This window comes from Hetaerina americana, unplaced genomic scaffold (assembly GCF_022747635.1).
Source record: "Hetaerina americana unplaced genomic scaffold, ioHetAmer1.1.p SCAF_7, whole genome shotgun sequence".
Classification (NCBI taxonomy): domain Eukaryota; kingdom Metazoa; phylum Arthropoda; class Insecta; order Odonata; family Calopterygidae; genus Hetaerina; species Hetaerina americana.
In genome coordinates this window covers 18,519,184-18,538,919 of record NW_027287316.1, presented here as the reverse complement: position 1 = coordinate 18,538,919, position 19,736 = coordinate 18,519,184, and the positions used below count along the sequence as shown (strand labels likewise).

The 19,736-nt window shown below is 36.3% G+C and overlaps 1 protein-coding gene across 1 annotated transcript; it reads right to left on the bottom strand.

The window, feature by feature from the left end:
* Positions 1-3,768: 3,768 nt before the first annotated feature.
* LOC139696555 (rho guanine nucleotide exchange factor 4-like) lies at positions 3,769-19,638 on the bottom strand. Its single transcript, XM_071595359.1, has 11 exons — positions 19,634-19,638; positions 16,264-16,450; positions 13,781-14,005; positions 12,922-13,317; positions 11,684-11,863; positions 10,427-10,648; positions 9,833-9,973; positions 8,795-8,923; positions 7,332-7,416; positions 6,554-6,817; positions 3,769-5,297 (listed from the first exon to the last, which is right to left on the bottom strand). Exons 1-11 carry the CDS (start codon positions 19,636-19,638, stop codon positions 4,993-4,995), a joined length of 2,139 nt encoding a protein of 712 aa, XP_071451460.1. The 3' UTR covers positions 3,769-4,992.
* Positions 19,639-19,736: the final 98 nt, after the last annotated feature.

The window sequence follows — 19,736 nt, the reverse complement described above, 5'->3', positions numbered from 1 at the left end:
TCCTTTGGATGCAATACCCCTGTCTCATCTTTTTCCAGTCTTACAATTAGAAGACATACTGGAAGCCATATTGTGACAGGTCTTTCAAAATCACATTGTTAGTCTTTATCAATTATTCAGATGGTGAGAAATGCTTTCCATGATGGTGTTTATTCACATTGGTGAATAAGAAGAAGTCACATGAGGCCAGTCTGGACTAAAGGGAGAATGAGGATTACCCTTATCATCGATCATCAAATATAACAGAACCAGCTGTTTTGCTGGTTTGCATCTCACCTCTACTCGACAAAAAATTAAAATCCAGTTAGTGTTTCACCAATTTTGTATGAGATGAAATGCGAATATGCCAGCAATTGGCCTCAGAAATATGATTTGTACTTCAACAAATGAAAATGTTCGCTGTTTCAGCATTCTATTGAAATCCTACGGTATTCATTTCTGTTCAACGGAATAATAAAATGACTAGAGAAAGTCGCGGTTAGAAATGACATGATTATCAATGACTTGAAAAAACCAAAGGTGATCAAAGTTACAAGAACCTTCCTGGGATTCTTGCTTTTTCTGAAAGTGGCCAACTACCCTCAAAACCCTTTGAGTTGGAGATTTTCACTCTTCCAATCTCTCACTCCTATACTAATTTGAACCTAGTTCCATTTGAGCCAAGACAGTAGCCTGGACTTATACCAGTGGACCTTTCAATATGGAGAAGCAAATTTTAGCCGTAAAGTTGTCATCAGCACATGCTTCCTCTTTTTACCCGAAAGTTATGGGTAGTTTTTGACAAATAATGTGGAGCTGGGCTCATATGATGTATTTTTGGAAACAGGATAGGAGTTTATTTTTGACCAAGCATTGAATTAACTCAATTCTGACAATGTTCCAGCTCCTTAGTACTGGTGATCCCCATGGAGAATATGATCATCTACTGTGCAGGCAACCTCCAATATTTTCAGCAGAACTTACCAGGCTCATACCGGAGACAAACTCCATGTCGTACGGTGTGAGCAGGCCACTTGGGTGCACAGCCTTTTTCCTACTCTGGACGAATTGAGGATCACTTGCTTGTTTATACATACCACTGATCTGACATTAACAGTGAAGCAAGAAAGATGGGACTATTCCAACTTTTAGCTTCTCATCAAGTCATTATGAGATGCCTTCTCCGCAAGCATGAGATCTGCTTCCACCTTATAGTCCTTTCCTGTCTTGGCTTACTACCTCAGCCGATTAACTGGTAAATTTACTTATCTACCTCCAGAAAGTTGATGATTACCTACCACATCCATTTTATAGTTATCTCTTCATGAGACAAGGATTACCTTAGTCCATGCCATGATTACTGGATGATCTACTTCATCCATCTTTTACAAAGGACTAGAGTCCAGCTCTCAAGATACAGTTCCAGTCATTTTGCCTCAACAAAAAATCAAGCTTCCCATTGCACCAATTATTAGGGGAGGTGACTGAGGGCTGAGGACATTTGTACTGTTGGTTGCTCATTTGGTGGAGATGGATGTCCAAGGGATGGAAAAGAGTGGAGAGCAACCCTGTGTTTGCATTTTTAATTAAATACACCAAGGGTTTCACAGTTTAATGTTCCATCCAATGGATGGCTTACTCCACTTAAAGTGCCCTCAACATTACTCACCAAGTAGGCTTCGGACTATCAATCATTCTTCAAGGCACGAATAATTTTTGTTACGGACTAAAACCCACTCCAAAGGAAAAAAGTCAAAACCAAGAATTGGGAACCTTAGAAAACTCATTAAACTTCAATGTGTATGATATGATGACACTAATCTTTGTCCCTTACCAACATCAGAGTAGTTAAAAGAGTCCCTTAGGACTAGTTTTCTTATTAGGAATGGCCTTACATCTGGTGGCATTCATTAAGGTTCTCAAGGGCCTGCAGTTTTAAATTACTGCTTGTCCTCACATACATGTGCTATTCCAAAAGATGCTCTGGGCCTCGCATATCTGGATGAGTTAATTATATTATCCTTGACCTTTGACGAGATCACCTAAGGGTATGCACTGAAGAGTAACCATTTAAATTGTAGGCTCATCTAACAAGACTTATTATATGTTCTTTGGACAAATGAATACTGAAAAGGCATCAAGTCAGACCTTGTCACAATAGCATCCATGGGAAGAATGGCTTCAACTGAGAATGCAAACGAACTTTTACTGACTGGTTCATCAGTCAGGTGGGATTTCCCAAACTACTTTGCTATCGCCAATACATAGACAGACCTACCAAAGAAACACATTCTGGAGTTCAAGCAAAATGGGGGCAGGATTTCATAGGGCCAGGGAATCATTGACAATGCTGCCTGTATTTGGCCCAAATGCACCTGCGCAGCCTTACACCCCATATGCAGATGCAAGAAGTTATGAGCTCAGGAAAGTATTGGCAAAATTTGATGAGTACCCTAAAGAGTAAGCTATGGGACTACTACTCTATTTAGGAATTACAATGTTATGGAGAGGGAGGGTTGCTTCTTTTGGGTCATAGTGAAACTCTCAAGTATGTTGAGGGCACAGCAACTTGCGAGTGACCATCAGCAGCTGGCTCATGTTCTATAAGTCACCAAGTGGCCAGCTGGAAAGGATGGGCTTAGCAGAAGTATGACTTGGACATTTGAGTATTCACTAGGATGCTGAAATTGTGGTTGATTCCCATTTTTGCCCACTGTATTCAGATGTCAGTGGCTTCTTAGTAACTGTGAACTTGCTCACCATATCCTCCAAGAGGCACCAGGAGAGAGCAGCATACCAAATCTTGGCTGAGAATGAACACTCATTTATTTGAGGTCAAAGAGTATGTTTGATTTTCACACAATCCATGAAATGAAAATTACTTAAATGAGGAAAAATACCTCCTTTCAATTGTTTCTACCTTATGATTATTATTCTCACATGAAAGCTTCTGCCTGATTTACACGAGCAAATCCTGGAGAGCAGCTAAAATGGAATTCACCCCATAACCAGGGAATGACTACACCAAGGCCAACTCATTCAGCAGAATCAGCCCTTCATTTTGAAGAAATATTAAAGAGAAGATATCAAAAAGATACATCATCCACATAAACCTTCCATCAGGCTCAGAATTCTGACCAGGAAGGAAATTCATTGGAATCTTTGTCTACAGACTGGAAGGGATGTCGCAATATACATTTTTGGGAGTGGGGGTGTTATTGGACATAGAAGAGGCCCTCAGATACACAGTCTTTCATCAGATACTCGAGACAGTAGAAAGGAGCAATACCGCAGAGAAAGGCAAGGTCTTACGAGTCTATATTGGTTAGATGATCATTATTTTTCACTAATTTCCCGTGACAAAATATGAATAAATATTTGTTACTTCACCCTGAAATAAGAAAATATAAATAACGAAATATAAAAATATAAATAAAATGTCACTTCTATCATGATATCTCTGCTAAAATGTATCTAATGAAGAAACACAATATATGCTATAAAAGATGATCTTTTTGTTTACTAATGAAAATAAAAAAAATAGTTCATGTGCTTCAGTCAGGATACTGAAATCTGTAAATGTTGACTTGCAGCAGAGGTATCTAAAAATACCTTTCCAGTCTTAATACGGATTAATTAATGTACTTTGATTAGTAGCCCTCTTAATTTAATAATTCTTCTTCCATGGTAATTGTTGCATTGGCATGCTGTGTCAAATAGAAATTAATTTAATAGCAACACATTCAAATATATAAATACAACTTTGAATTTTATTTACACTAACAATGAGACAGCACTGCACTTTTCAATTTCAGTGCCATCTTAAAAATGAATCAATGCTTTATATTGAACATAACAGTATGCATTTTTCTTCTTATATTAAGGAAATATGTAGTATACAAACTAATCAATTATTTTATTTTTACATGTACAATTTATTAACGAATAAACAGTTCAATAAAAATCTGCTTTGAAGAGTCTTATAAGATTAATAAAGTTTTAGCACAACATGGTTGAATTTGAGCAACACATGGGGAGTAACTTTCTGTCACTAAAGATGCCCTAATAATTTATCACCTCCAATGGCCTTTCAAGTTTTTCAGTAACGAATGACACAATGTGGTTGCTTGGTTGTTAAGTATTCTGTGACATAGGAGATTCAAGGGCTAGGCCAACAATTTTTTTAATAAATACTCGCCATTTAATGTACAATGATTCATTTAATTGTTATATCGGGAATACAAAGGCTTAAATCAATAAACCCCTAAATTGTTAAAAAACTAAAATACATAAATTCTATAAATTTAAATATAATTCCTTTGATCCGGTCATGTAAAGAAAGCACTTCACTCTGCCGTTTCCCTTGCGTTATCACAGTGCAACCAATAATTTTCCAACTAAGAATCTGATGTGATTCATAACCGTCTTGACTTAAATAAAAATTTGAAAACAGAACCTGATGGCACTCAGATACTCCAGGTAACACAGACAAATTTCTCATTCCAGGGTTACAAAAATGACAAAAAAAAAGATCACTGAAAAAGGAACACAAGCCACTCCACAGTCAAGTATTCTGAAAACCGTGTTCATCTTATTGCGGTTCCTTAACCATTGGGATCATTTCCTTTTTTTTTGTGATTCAGAACAACTTCCTCATGTCCAAATTCAAGCACACACACTTTGAGCCAAAAAACAAAAACTTTTGGCTTTGGGGTGGTCTTCAAACAGTATTATCACCTTTTGTTTAACTATAACCTGAACACCTTTTTCACAGGAGGAGGAGATGATTAACGGAGGACGAAATGATGACCAGTCAAGAACATCTCTATGCTAAAGCACCAAAATCCACAATACTTCACGGAAAGTGAATTTTCACCCACGGAGGAGGGGGGAATGACAAGGTTCGTTCGAGCAGGAGTAGATTCTAGTGGGCACACAACCACTTCCCGCCCCCCTTCCACCTGGAGGAAGTTGATCCAGATGATAGTTCTTTTGCGAGCAGTACACGAGCAATCACAAGGGTGGCAGCTGCTGTGGCTGGGCCGGCGTCTGCTGCTGGGAGCCAGAGGCCGGGGTACTCACGCGGGCCCCTTTCTTGCCACTTCCAAAGCCAAACCAACCCATTCGACGTCTGCCAAGGGACCCTGTGCTACCTCCCCCCTGTTGCTGATTAGGGGGTGTTGGAGAGGGACAAGGGGGGAGTGGAGGAGGCAGGGGGGGTGGCGGAGGTGGTGGTGGCGAGAGTGGTGGGGGCGCTGAAGGAGGGGTGGGGGCACTGGGAAGTTCTTGAGGAGTCGTCCCACGCTTGCGGCTCTTCCCTGAAAATGTTTGAACAACGTTAGTGCAATAGAACAAATGAAAATAAAGTGGTAAGTTCAAATTCGCACAAAATAAGAGGATACAGATCTCCCTTGTATAGTTCCGTAAACTTCCAATTTTATTTACATTTATTGCACCTCCTTACATAAACAAATAGTCGAGGTTTGTATTCCTTATTGAATAACAATACTATAAGATTATACATGTAAACATGGAAATACACTTTAAAAAAATATTTTCTCCCACAGCTTCAACTTTACATATTTTTCCACTCGTCCCCTCAAAAATGTAAATTTAGGGTTTCAAATAAGTTGTAAACCAATCAACAAGTTCCGATTATTCACTGATATCTAACATGACATAAGTAATGAAGTGGGCTCTGATGTTCTTTCTAGTGATCTAAACTATATTAATAGCTGATTTCAGGAGTGGAGTCTCCAATTAAATTTGAAAAAAAAAAAAAAAAAAAGTGCAGCAGAGAAATTTTTCATGAAATAAATTCACACACCCTATTAACTCACCAAAAATAATACTGTACGGGACATCAAAAACCACCAATTACAATAATTTCTAATGGCTGGAGACCTAATGCTCTCAAGCCATATGCACTCCGAGCAGCTTGAAGGGAAAGATTTAGATGTACTTTTTTTTGCAAAATTCCTATCTTTTGTTAGATTGAAAATAATTTTATGACACTGTGCCTAACTATTTAAATGAAATATATTAAATGACAGTGGGCCAAAAATTCATTTAAAAAATGGCTCCTACACGAAAAGCAAAAGCATTTTTGGAAGCTTCAGATGGATGTGCTGATATATGTATATGATCACTTAAAAATGTTGTAATAACAAATTCATTTGCAAAAACTAATTTAAACAAAGTGGTACACATAATAGAAACAAAGATTAACAGCTATAACATAAAAAACCCGGGAAAAAATATAACAAAAATTGATGTATCATCTTCTGAGTCCCTATCTTAACCAAAGTACTTCTAATAAATTACAAATTTTCATCAGAGCAAAGCACATACATGAAAACCATTTATGACAGCTTAATATTTATCTTGATTTTACATCACCTTATTTTAGATGGATGATGCATACTGCTGTTTAGGGTAACCTACCTTTTGGAAATAAAGACAAGGAAATTGTAGCTACACTTAAAAAGCAGGCATGACATTAATGTTATCACACCCTTTTCCCTGAGAGAGACATTAAAATACTTTTTTCATTATTCAAAAGTGCAGAGCTCACCTCCAGAACTGGAACCCCCACGGCGACCACTTCCTGAGCCAGACCCCAGACGTGCTGCCATGGCGATGGAGCGCGTGGGTGTGCTCTGCACAGCAGCGGCAACCCTGCGCTCCAGTCGGAAGGCGGACAACCACGCATCCTTGTCAGCCTGGCTCCGAAGGCAGAAGAAGAGGAGAGTGGAAGATCGTGTGGTCTCCTCAGTCAACCCCTCATATATCGGCACAATTTTCAATGCATGCCTTACGCCTACTCCAACAACTGGGTCTGAAATGAATCCGTGACAAGTATTCATGTTAAGAAAAATCATTAATATCTACGACGACACATTTTATGCTATTTATGTTATTAGATGCTTCTTTACTAAGTGCTTCTATGATTTTCATAGTTGAAGGTTAAATTTAGAATAGTCTCGGTTTGACTTCATTGAAATATATGGGCACTCTTTGTTATGAAAAGGTATTTAAAATAAAATATACAATTATCCAAATAAAAAATATTTTGAGGAATGTCGGTTTGAAAAAGTTACCTATTCCTCAATTAAAACTTCAACAGTCTTGCAGGGTACACAAGGATGTTTTTTGTACTTGCACATTACTGAAAACCTAGTCACACCTACACACCAGATACGTATGCCTTTTTGCTATTTTCCACCAAAAAATTCATTGTCCAAAATTCAAGAACTTGGACAGACTAGCAACATGCTCTTGATACTCTATTTTAGTTTATAAAGGCCCTGCTCAACACCTATTTCAATTTTTCAGTTTAACATTTTACTTACCTTTACCATCTGGTACATCAACCACTTCACTTGTATCCATGTCTATCCTTCCCTTGTACACAAATGTATTGCGCTTGAGGATGTCCTAAGAGAGGGAAACAGATTTTTTAGTTACCTTAACAAGAAAAAATAATTCCTGCAAATATAAAGCACTTTTTATGACTCACTTTCTAGAAGAATAATGGATTACTGTCCATGCTTCACAAGATTAGATCTAAAACTATGCCTGTAAATTAGAATCTGTCGGCCTGCACAGATTTCCATGGAACTTAATGGGAAAAAAAAAGACAAAAAAATTGGTTTTCAAGTGCAAACTTTATTTTGAAACACAAGCAACTGATTTATATTTGCTTAAGAAAAAGCATCACAGATGAAATGGGCATTGATGCTCAGGAAGGTACAAGCATTATTGTTTATATGAAGCAAATGGGTGAACAAATGCTCCAATTTAATTTCCAACTGATGCCATATTGTAAAGCTGATGATAATTTTAACCACATCATCATTTCTACTCCAAACCTTACAAATCTAAAACTATTTCATATCACTAAAATGAAATTTAAAAATAAAAATCTACTGCAAGAATTCCATTAATCTCTGCCCCACAAACAAAATTAATGTATACTCCTTTGCTGTAATAAGGTAGCAACACTTGTCCTACAGTGAAAACAAATTTTGTTGTGATGGTTTAAGGGAAAATACCAAATACGAGATTCTGACGCACAAACTTGCCTTTCTCTCTTTGTTGTCATCTCTTGACGTTGCTCAATTTAAGTAATATTCTTCCAGTAGTGAGGCTCTTTTTGAATACGTGAGTGAGTGTTTTCCTGAATTCTTGTGAGTGTGTCAGCTCTGTGGTTGTCCCTGGCGTAGAATTTATTCCTGTAAACAGTTATCGATGGTGTGTCTGTGTTCATAAACCCAGGTATCCTTAACAATGTCCCTTTAACCCAGTGAATGATTCCATTAGGTTTGACAGTGTGTCTGTAGCTGGTTACTGGCGAGGAGGTAACATACCCACAAACTACTGCAGAACGGTGATCTGGTTCAGAGGTTGTTGTCGGTCACTGTCGTGAAATTTCTTTTCCCTCAAACCATCACAGCAAAAAAAATTTTGTTTTCATTGCGGGACAAGTAGTGCTAACTTATTACGGCTCTCGGAGTTTTAATTTAATTTGTTAATTTGTGAGGCCATAGAGCTCAAGTTTTCTGCTACATTAGCTCAGTTGGACAGCCAGTTCCTTTAAGCCATAATTGCATTTGAAGTTAAAAGTCAGTAGTGAGCTGAGACTTTCTTATAAATTATGACAATATGAAAAGAGAAAATTAGAAACTTAACCTTAGAAAAGTTTAGCCTTCTTAAAAAATATTCTGAGGTTTATAGTGAGCTATTGAATCATAATGAAAATGTACATAGACACAAATAAGTGAACTGCAAAAAGACCTGCACAAAAATCACATACTTTTCTGCAATGAATGAGCTGATGATCGAACAGAAAGAGTGATATGGAATTGGTCCAGACACCAGTTGTAACTTTCGTTGCATCCCCTTGGTGAATGAGTTGAGTGCTGCGCTCAATTAAGTCTTCACCCTGAAATATGAAGAAAATAAAAGACGATGTAATTTCTTTAACTAATGCAGTTTTCACAAGTCATTATGTACTTAAGGCTGTTAAATGAACATTTATTATCGAGGAAATTGTATGCATAAATATCATTTCATCAAAAGGTGTATTTATTCTTTGATGCCAATGCACCTTACATTTTTTCAACTACTAATATCATTTGTCTTGCCCTCAAAAATGCTTATTTTCTTTATTATTTTCCACACTCAAATCTCAACAATCTTTAATCTCACCACTATTCTCAAAAACCATATCCAGAATAAGAAAGCACAAAACTTCATATTAAAGTCTGTGCCATTATTTCCTTTAATCTCTACGCTTAGATCCCCAATGATTAATTTACTCTTTTCCATAAATGCATCCTAAGATAATTAAATTCACCTCTTATTAACTTCACTACTATTCCCAATTAATTCTAAAATTCTATGAAAATATTGGAAGGTTGCTACCAGATTTATTTTGTATCTGGATACTTTATTGTTTGAATTATTATTCCCACTTCTTGAAATTTAATTACTTTCATTTTCTTATGATTTATTTCCATCTCAGACTTTTACATAAAAGAGAGCGGAAAAACTACTTTATTTATTTATTTTATTTATTTATTCAGTATTAGTCCGAAAACAGCACATTTTGGCCTTTACATCGAACTATTAACAACGATAACAATGGTCACATTTACAAACACCCAAGCCCTAGATGGAGGGAAACTCACCCAGGCGGGAATCGAACCCGCGACCCTTGGAATGGCAGACGAGGACGTTACCCCGCCGCCACCGGGGTCGGCAAATGATGAGCCAGCATCAAAATTATGCCACGGTCAATAACTTCAACAAACAAGCGAAATCATTTACGGTACAACCAATATAAACTCACCTCCCATCCTTCCACCCGGCTCTGCCAAGCAGCAAGCTTCTCCAGACTTTCCATACGCCTCTTCCGCTCATTAATTAGTGTAGCAACACTTCGCATTGCCTCAAGAGCTTCACCTACCTTGGCATGATCAGCATGGTCAACCTTTGGGTTCAACGAAATTAAGAATGGCAGACATTAGCCCCATTTGATTAATTGCAATTCGGTATAGATCTGAACATTGGCTTTCTATTCTAATCATGGAAAAGTGAAATTTTTAAAAGTAAATCTGAAAAAGAAATGATAAAGAGTAAAGACAATCTGTCCTCAGTACAAGAGAAATGAATTTTCTGCAAAATTCCGCTAATTTCCAAAACACAATTTAATTTTTTAATGATTTTGGTAATGCAATGTCAATTAAATAAATAGGCCCTTCAAAGTAAAACAACTAGGGATGATTTTGCAGGGTTGTATTTAATAATATATTTTATTATATCATTCCAAATCCTTTCCAATAATGATTAAGGTGCCGCTGAAATTAATATTTCCATTTTTCAGGCAAAAACTTAATCTCACATACATCACCGACTTTTTGTTTTAAATTATGCATATTCATACCTTGGTGTACTTGAGCAACTCTGCCAGCTGGAGAGGATACTTGCATATCCTCTGCACTGGAGTGAGCAGAAAACCACCAAGGGGAATATCAATCAACCTCCGAGCAAGACGACAAGCTTCAAGAAACCGTGCTACTCGCCCAGAGCGGCACATTTCAGCCAAAGTGCCTAGACCGAGGGCAAGGCCATTGCAGTACTCAGAATAAACACTAAATCCTGAGCGCTAGAAAATAAGAAATATCACATGCTTGCATAAGAAGAATTTATTTACTACCAAAATTTTTAAGCTTATTTTTAAGTTTTATAGGGCTAATGGTTATTCTATCACTTTAGGTTAGCTCTCTGTTAGAGCATACCTTCAAATTACCGGGCGAATTTCTTGGGTTGTGCCATTATTTATTGCAACTATTTTCTAATAATGCCAACTGTTAGAATATGTTTAGGTTATTTATTATAGCATAGGATTTCCATAGCTAAAGTTCCCATTAGTGATAATGCTTAGAAGTGGGTACAATGATGTCAACTACGAATGCCCACCACTTCAAATCATGTGAGCAAAATAAATCTTTGCTGACTACACATTTAATACAAAGAATGATTTTGGATCACTAGTATTTATCATTCAATATTGAGGTCTAAACAAAGAGCCTGCTACTTTTTCAAAAGCTTCTTTCATAAATGTAAGATTGGTTGAGGCATATGTATGATTTTATATAGTATAAGTAGAACCTCAGCATTTGCCCCAGAGTTGATTTTGATACCCAAGGGAAGGTCTTGCCTCGAACCCAAAGGCTTATTTTGAAGAAAGACTAATCTGGTGGGGCTAGTTCTAGCCCTGGGCTATCTGCAGTTTTCTACAGTGTTCTGTTATCTAGAGAGTACAACACCACTTCTATTGATAGTTGGCTCTGTCTGAAGGTATCAACTGGAATGTAAGCATGGGACTGCTTAGTCATTAACTGAGTGGTCTATTCACTAGACTACCATGCTGCCATATGTGACAAATCAACATCAAAATGTGAGCAGCAACATTACATATTTAAACCATTGTTCACCACTCCACAAAGGGGGAATGCCTGAACGCATTTACATGAAAATTTTAAGTTTATTTCACAGTTAAGATAAAAAACCACAAATGAAAACATTAAAATCAAACTGCCTAACTTCCTCACTTTAATTGGTGGGCAAAAAACACCATGCAGGGGCATTCAAGCTCACAATATGTTCTAAACTTTCTACTGTAGACTGAAGTACTTACGTGCTCAAGAAAACAATGGCCGATGCACGCATCCTGAGGCCTTGCTGGATCCACACTCTTCTCCATGAGAGCTAGAAAGCCAACTTGGAAGTCCAGAATTTCCTCCAGGTTTCCAAATACAATTCTTATTCGATCTTCAGAGAAAAGATCTTTCCTCCGCTTACACTCAGTCATATAGCCCTTTAAAGAAGAAGAAACAAGTGATCCCATTTGTTGTCTCAGGCGTAACTTTGTGGAATTTGCATAACATATTGAAATGTAATGAAATAATTGACTTTGTAATCCCACACACTTTATTTAAAAACACACGACCCAGGTTTCGACGTTGAACGTCATCATCACCTGATGATGACGTTCAACGTCGAAACCTGGGTCGTGTGTTTTTAAATAAAGTGTGTGGGATTACAAAGTCAATTATTTCATTACATTTCAATAAGTGATCCCATGTAAAAATTAATATGCATGATAAAGGTTTTCAATAAATGAAATGCCCCATAGCTAAAATGAACATGGTTCTCACTGGGAGTTTCCGAAATCCCAACTTCACAAAAAATGTCCTCTCTGATTTTTTCTTATTTTTTTGAAGATATCAAGTGGCTTTTTTCAATTTTCTTGACTTAGTGGCACGGGCTAATATGAGGTCAAACAAATCTTGAGAACAAGTTTCTACAGGATGAAAGTTGTTGATCCATGATCTAAAATTATCTATGATGAATGAATGATCTAAAATGACCAACTTTGCTCTCCCAGCAAATGATTCAATACTGCATATTTTTTCCACTGCATTCACATCAAAGAATGTAATAGAGATTTGTCCCTGGATATAGGTCTGTCAAAGATTATAATCTTAGATAGGTTATCTCACATTTGAATTGTCAATTTTTGAATTGGTAGTTTTCACCAGTGACTGACCTTTCCATTGCATATTTTTCTCTAATATTAATTCAATAGTTTTCAGTCAGCTTTGGAGAAGCAAAGTCATAGTTAACAGAACTTGGCATGTAAAGGTGTTCACTGTAGTTTTAATACCACTAAATGGCTCTTATGGCTCTTGAAATTGATCATTAGTTCTTACTATTTTGTTACTTTTTCAGGTTGGTAAGAGGAATCAATAATGATTTCATACTATACACTAAACGAGAGCTAGAAAGGAGAATTTTATATTCTCCCCTCAATCGTTACTTCTTTTTAGACTAACTTCTATTGAACGCCACATAAAATGAATGAATGAAACCCACCTCCACCACATCCTTTAGATTCTGCACAAAGTCCCTTTCAGTACTAAGCATTTCCATCACAACCCGGGATCTAATCTGACTGTGAGAGAGGAGGCAGACGCTTGCCCTTCTCCTCAAAACCATCCTCCCGACACCATCGGCATCCACTTCTTCCTGGGGTGTGGCCGGGGTGCCCGGACTCCTTGCTACAGGCGTTGTGGGCGTGGCGGGACCACCTGGAGGCTGTGACTCCCCCAACGAATTCGAGGGTAGCTCTGACAAATTAAGTTCCTTCCCTTGAGGAAGGGTCGAGGCATTGCCCGTTGGGGGAGTGGAAGGTGCTGGGCCACTGCCACTGCGGTTGGCGGTCAGGGAAGCCAAGCAGTCTGCAACCGTATCCTCCTGGCTGACCCGCAGCTGGGGATTAACATAGTTGGTAACATCATGAATGACATGGATCATGGTCAACATGAATCAAAGGAGGCCAAAGGTAGAAACCTTTTTGGCATTCACAAGGGACAATTTGAAAATCTGGTGACACGTTGTGACACAACATCAATGCCAATGAAAACCACAAAAGTTCACTAACTGACAATTCACAAAATTTTTACAATCAAGAAAACATTCATGACTCTTTAACATCAGTATATACTACAATGAACGCTGAGACCAAACGGATAAAAATATTGCAATAAATTTAACTCCATCATAATCAAAACTTTCCATTTTAATTTATATTTATTACTAAAAAATCAATGAATTACCAACCAAGTTCATATTTCTCTATTTCTGTTAGGACTCTTTCACATGATAATAAACGAGTAGCTACATACTTAAATGGCATTGAATTTAAATATTAACTTAGCAGAATTGAACATACCCGTACGAAGGAGGCTGGGAACCAGCCCAAACGATCTCCTTTGGCCCCCCACCACCAGTGGCGATCCGACCATGCATCCAGCACCTCTATCATATCACCGGCGCGGAATGGTAGCTCTTCAGGATCCATTGCAACATGATCCCACACAGCCTCACCGACGGCTACCCACTCCTCGCCAATACCAGTCTCCTCATCTCCCTCCTCCAAACTTCCATTCCAGCCCATCTAGCAGGATGAAAGACACATGTCCATGATGTTTTGTGGGTAGTGAGGAGTTGTGGCAAAGCATACACTAACTCCATCAAAATGTCAGACAATAACGAGAAAGAATACAACGTTCATGCATCAAAGGTCTAAACTAACTTCAAAATTATTGCCTCTGTACAAATCAAAAAAATGTTGCATATCTGACAGTATCCTTTTTCACTTAAAATTAACTTTTATTTGTTTACCTAATTACATGTATGGTTAAAAATGTAACCTGAGTTTTACCAAATCATCTGCTTCATTAGCATTAACATAAGGTGAAGCCTTGAATTTACACACTTTAAATTCACAAGATATTTGAATTTACATAATCTTTTATGGTCTTGACACCTCGTTTCATACTCATTTATATAAGTTTTGTTTATTTCCCAATTAATAATTTTTAAAAGGCATTTTTCATAAATTTTGCACCTCTCTTAAAAATAGCCAGGCAATTTTAGCAGGAAATTAAGTGATTACACATGTCACTCAATACTGATTAAAATTACTTTAACATGTGACATAAATTAAAAACATTGAAAATCATGCTGAGGTTACATATTCCGCAAAAAGTAAACACAAGCATAGAAAAACCTTATGGCACATAACATTCTTCTATGAGAATTCATACTTCAAAAATTTTCAGTTTTTTGCCTTTTCTATTTAGATTTACTGCACCTTACCGTATACACAAATTTTAATTCTTTACGTTATTCAATTATTATAATACTGAGAGAAATTTCATTCGTAAAACATGAAAAGAGATATTTTCACCTCAACCTCATTTTACATATTTTTTTACCAGCATTTTCAAACACATAATTTTGAATTTTCAATGAATTTATGAGATTTCATCCAGAAATTCAATCAACCAAGCATTAATGCTCATTGAAAGAAATTAATTTACCTTAAAAGTCATAAACACTCAACTAAATTTATTCTGATTAAATGCTAACACAGAAGGAATTCTCTAAGCCTTACACATTGATGACCAAAATCACAGTAATGAATTAAGGGAAAATGAATAGAGAAGCAACTGCTTTAAGTAATCATTTTCCCCTCACACAATTTGAGACCAAATCAGTTAACAACATAACACATCAATCGATGATTATTCTATTGGCTGGTGAACTGTAACTCCCAGCCACACACTCTTGTAGCGACTTGCATGGTAAGATGTAGAGATAGATAGGCTGTTACAAATTCTAACCAGCCATAATTTCTAAATACAGTACTCTCAATTATCCATTTTGCGATTATCCGTACTAGTCTCTCTTACTACCACCTCGAAATTGCAATACAATTACAACCAAAGATAATTAAATGATTTGAAACTTTGATACATTTAAAAAAAATCAAGTTTGAAATACCTCTGCTTAGTTAAAAGTTTCTAATTTCACAAAAATCGAAAGTTGTTAATAGTATTTAATACTTAAATTCAAACATTTACTTCTGTTCATACTTTCCCATCATCTTTTTCCTCACATTTATTAGCCCTGAGAATTCCACATTCTCCTTTTTGGTGAGCAAATACATATTTATTTTTACAATGGGACAAACAAGTCATTAACTACTTAAAGGCATTATTTTGTCGACCCCGGTGGCGGCGGGGTAACGTCCTCGTCTGCTATTCCAAGGGTCGCGGGTTCGATTCCCGACTAGGTGAGTTTTCCTCCACCTAGGGCTTGGGTGTTTGTGAATGTGACCATTGTTATCGTTGTTAATAGTTCGATGTAAAGGCCAAAATGTGCTGTTTTCGGACTTATACTGAATAAATAAATAAATAAATAAATTTTAATGGGTATGAAATGACAAATATGAGTCCACATTAGCGATCCTTTGTTCAAATACATCCTTTGCCAGGCATCTGTTTTTTCTTGGCCATGTGATTGGTTCAGCTTTCTGAGGAAAATATGTTCTACTCTTCACTTGATCAGTTAATTCTGTGTTCTTTTAAATCAATATGTCCCCCTTATAAAACGGCTGATAAACCAAAAAAATGTAATTACCACTGCCAAAAAAAAAACAAATAAAATGGAATGAAAAAGGAGAGTCTCCATAAACATCCATTCATGTCATGAGCATATTTTCTGTCTAGTTCGGTTTTCTGCATTTTTCAATTATCCATGATTCATTACGCATCAATTAGCACACAGACAATTGAGAGTTTACTGTGAAGGCATACTTAAAATTAGATTACTAAAAAGGTATCCATGTTCGCATGAACAAAATCCAACCTGCTCCATGCTCCTCCTCCGCTTGCTCCCATCCTCTCCGTTCCTCCTCTTGCTCACATCCTTTGCCGACCCTAGGGAAGATTCCTCCGAGTCAGTCTCCCCATCGTCCTCTCCACAGGAGCCAACTCCCCCGACGCCACCCCAACTCCGCCTCCCCACTGGTCCCTCCCCCTCATCCCACGCCCACCTTCATTGATTGACAGAGGAAGAGTTCACATGTTAGCGCTTAGAATCCCCACCACGTACTGTCTCTGGCAGAGGGATTCAAGATCCCTCCTACTACGCCTAATGCATTTCATTTAACAAGGCCCAAGGGTGAACTCCATTTTACAAGATGCTCCAATTACACATTTTTGGCATAAATCAAGTGTATTTTCATTAGCTCAGTTCACTTTCAATCTACGTGGGGAGTTTTCTAATGCTGCTTTTGAAGAAAGATCATGCAAGTCATGCCAAAAAGTCTGAGAATAGCAAGTCAGACTGTTTTATATTGTGTTCATACAAATATTTTTTTTACAGAATTTATTTTTTTTTTAAACAAAAGTAAGTCCACAGCTTGAGTCTCGTAACTTCATAGAAAAAAATCCATGCCTTCCCACTAGCAATGAGAAACACAGATACCAAGAGATAAGTACCACTGTTCCCACCATGGAGTTATGTCTTTGCTGAAGAATGTTTGCTTAAAAGACTAATACAGTCAACTACAGACATTCTGTATAAAATAGCTTAATATTCATTCTTTCCTACAAATTTGAATGGAAAATTTTGTGAGGAGGCACACAAACATTCAGCAAAGAATGTGGAAATACAGGTGCCAAGCACACAGATGGCAATGAGAGATTTGTTTCAAGCAGCATATAAAAAGTGTGGTAAACAACTTGTGAATGACAACGAAAAATATTTCCAGCATAGCTTTTGATCAGTGATTATTTACTTATTTGAAAAAAAAAATAATTACTGCAAAATACATGAAACAGGCAGTTGCAAATGAGTTAACAGAAATCCATGCTTCAAGGTGTGAATATTAACTTAAGCACCATCTTCTAACCGCAAAACCTATCCATAAAATTCTCAACAACTAATATGTGCTTCCTCTCTCATTGGCCTTTGACCAGAAAATTAATTCTGAATCTCATGCTTATGAATAGTTTGGCTTAAACATTAAATATCAGCGTGATCCTAAAATACTTTCTTTTCAATCCTATGTGGTTGAGCTGTAGACTTATTCATTCATACTTGAAAGCTTTTTTGCATTAAAAAAAAGTAATCCCAGATTAAGGCAACTACAAATTATAAAATTTTTTAATCAATTAAAATTATAAACTATTAGGCATGTGCAATTAACTAAAAGATTTAAAACAACGATACTGATAAATGACACACCCAATCAATTCTCAAGGAAACTATTTTACAGGGGAAAAAAATAAAAAAAATGCAAAGTTATCCACTTGTTTTCAATTAAAGCTTAAGTATTTAAATCTTAAAAAAATTATCAAAAAACAATCAAAGGAAAACTTGACCGCTTAGTTAAACAGCTCTGGAAGCAAAATAAAGCCAAAAGAGTCTCAAGAAAATCAATAAAAAGAATCTATGCTAAAAAAAGACCCTATTCCCAAATAGATATTTCACTAGGTATCTAGTCAGGATATTAATTACACAATCTTCACATGGCAAAATAAGTTATTAAGCAACAAAATAGGAGATTTAGTATTCTGAATGCAAATATTATTAACACTGTGCATTTTAGGTCAACTTCTCCTATCACCTAATTAATTATTGGTCATAATATTTTAATTAAAAAGAAGTTTAGTGTTAAGATAGCAATTACCAGAGAGAGTAGAGGCCTATTTTAATCATGCTTGGATGTGTATTGATACAAGAGAAAGAGTGTGTCATTTTCAATGTTGTCCATGTTTACCTGCTAAATCCTTTGCAAGCTGAATGAGAAAGTATCATCTATGGATTATCTCTAAGTTATTTTTGGTGGTTGTTAATCTAACCAACTTATTGAAGATTTGCCACTTAAACTTACTATTGTTCGAATATAATTTGCATTTACTATTACTTGTGTGCTAAGATTGGGTAATATTGTATTTAATTAAAAAGAATTAAGTAACAATAAACTCTACATAAAATATTAATTTGCATTTAGTTCATGATTTGAGTTTGAATTGTGAGTGATCAGAGCCCTGCTAATCATACATATTTTTTATCAAGCAGTGGATATTGGCTGTTTTGAGATAGAAGTCTATTCAAGTGCAAACACTACTTGAAACATCATGCATCTAACTATACTTTGCTCACTATAGGGATTCCTATTATTGTATTGATCACAAAATAGCCATTGGATTCTTGTATCCACTAGGTTTTCCATTGTAATTTACTCATTTAGATTTGTCTTCTCAATTTTTTTTTTTTAAGTTTCAATAGTGCTATGCTAAGTAAATGATGCAATGAATTGATGAACAAACATAGTGTGCAAGGCTCCCACACTTAAGGCACTTTAACATTTTGACAAGGAATTAAACAATAACCTAACAGCAACAATATTACAAAGAGCTTAATTTTTATATTCAATGCAAATAAAATGACACCGCTTTGAGACCAAATTCAAAATTTTTGAAATTGGGCGACACACGAAGGGAGATTATTTAGACATAGGTACTTGAAAGAAAATCAAATAATTCAAGAAAAGCAATGTGAAATGTGTTCTCACAAACTTATTAGCATCATCGAAATCAATATAAAATTGAACTTACATTGTATGCCAACTTAAAAAAAACACTGCACATTTGATCTCGGTGAACTTGGAAAAAAATGAAACCCCTTTCACAAACATTAATCAATAATCACTCCTTGTGACAAAGGTAACATAATTTTGATGAAAACATGACTACACACACATGGTGTGTGATATATATGATTGCCCACTGTTATGTCTGATGTCTTGATGCTAATTTAATTAATTTTAAAATGGAAAACTAAGAGAGTAAATGAATGACATTGCCTTTATTTTGACATCCAATGAGACACTTGACTAGAAATCACCCTGAAAAAAGACAGCAAACCAAGAAGCATGGGACTAACTCGTAATGAACACATTTGCATGTCTTTTTGACACATGGCAATGCCATATAAAGCTTTATGTCCGCAGAATGATTATAGATGCTGACTTATGACTTAACCTTGAGTGAATTAATGATTACATGACAAAATTTATAATTCTTAAAAATATTAATGACTGACATGGGATTGAAGAGTCGCTGTATCCAAAGACTTGGTTCCCTCAGTTTGTGTCATCATTTTACTATGGTCTTTGAGGATTTAATTAACTAGTCAACATCTTATTCAGGGCAGAGAGAGAACAAACATCATGATTACTATTGTTATTTAACGCTGATGTGTTACCATTGTATACTAACCAATGGAAACTTTATTTTGAACAATGAAGGATGAATTGTGGGCAGGGTGTG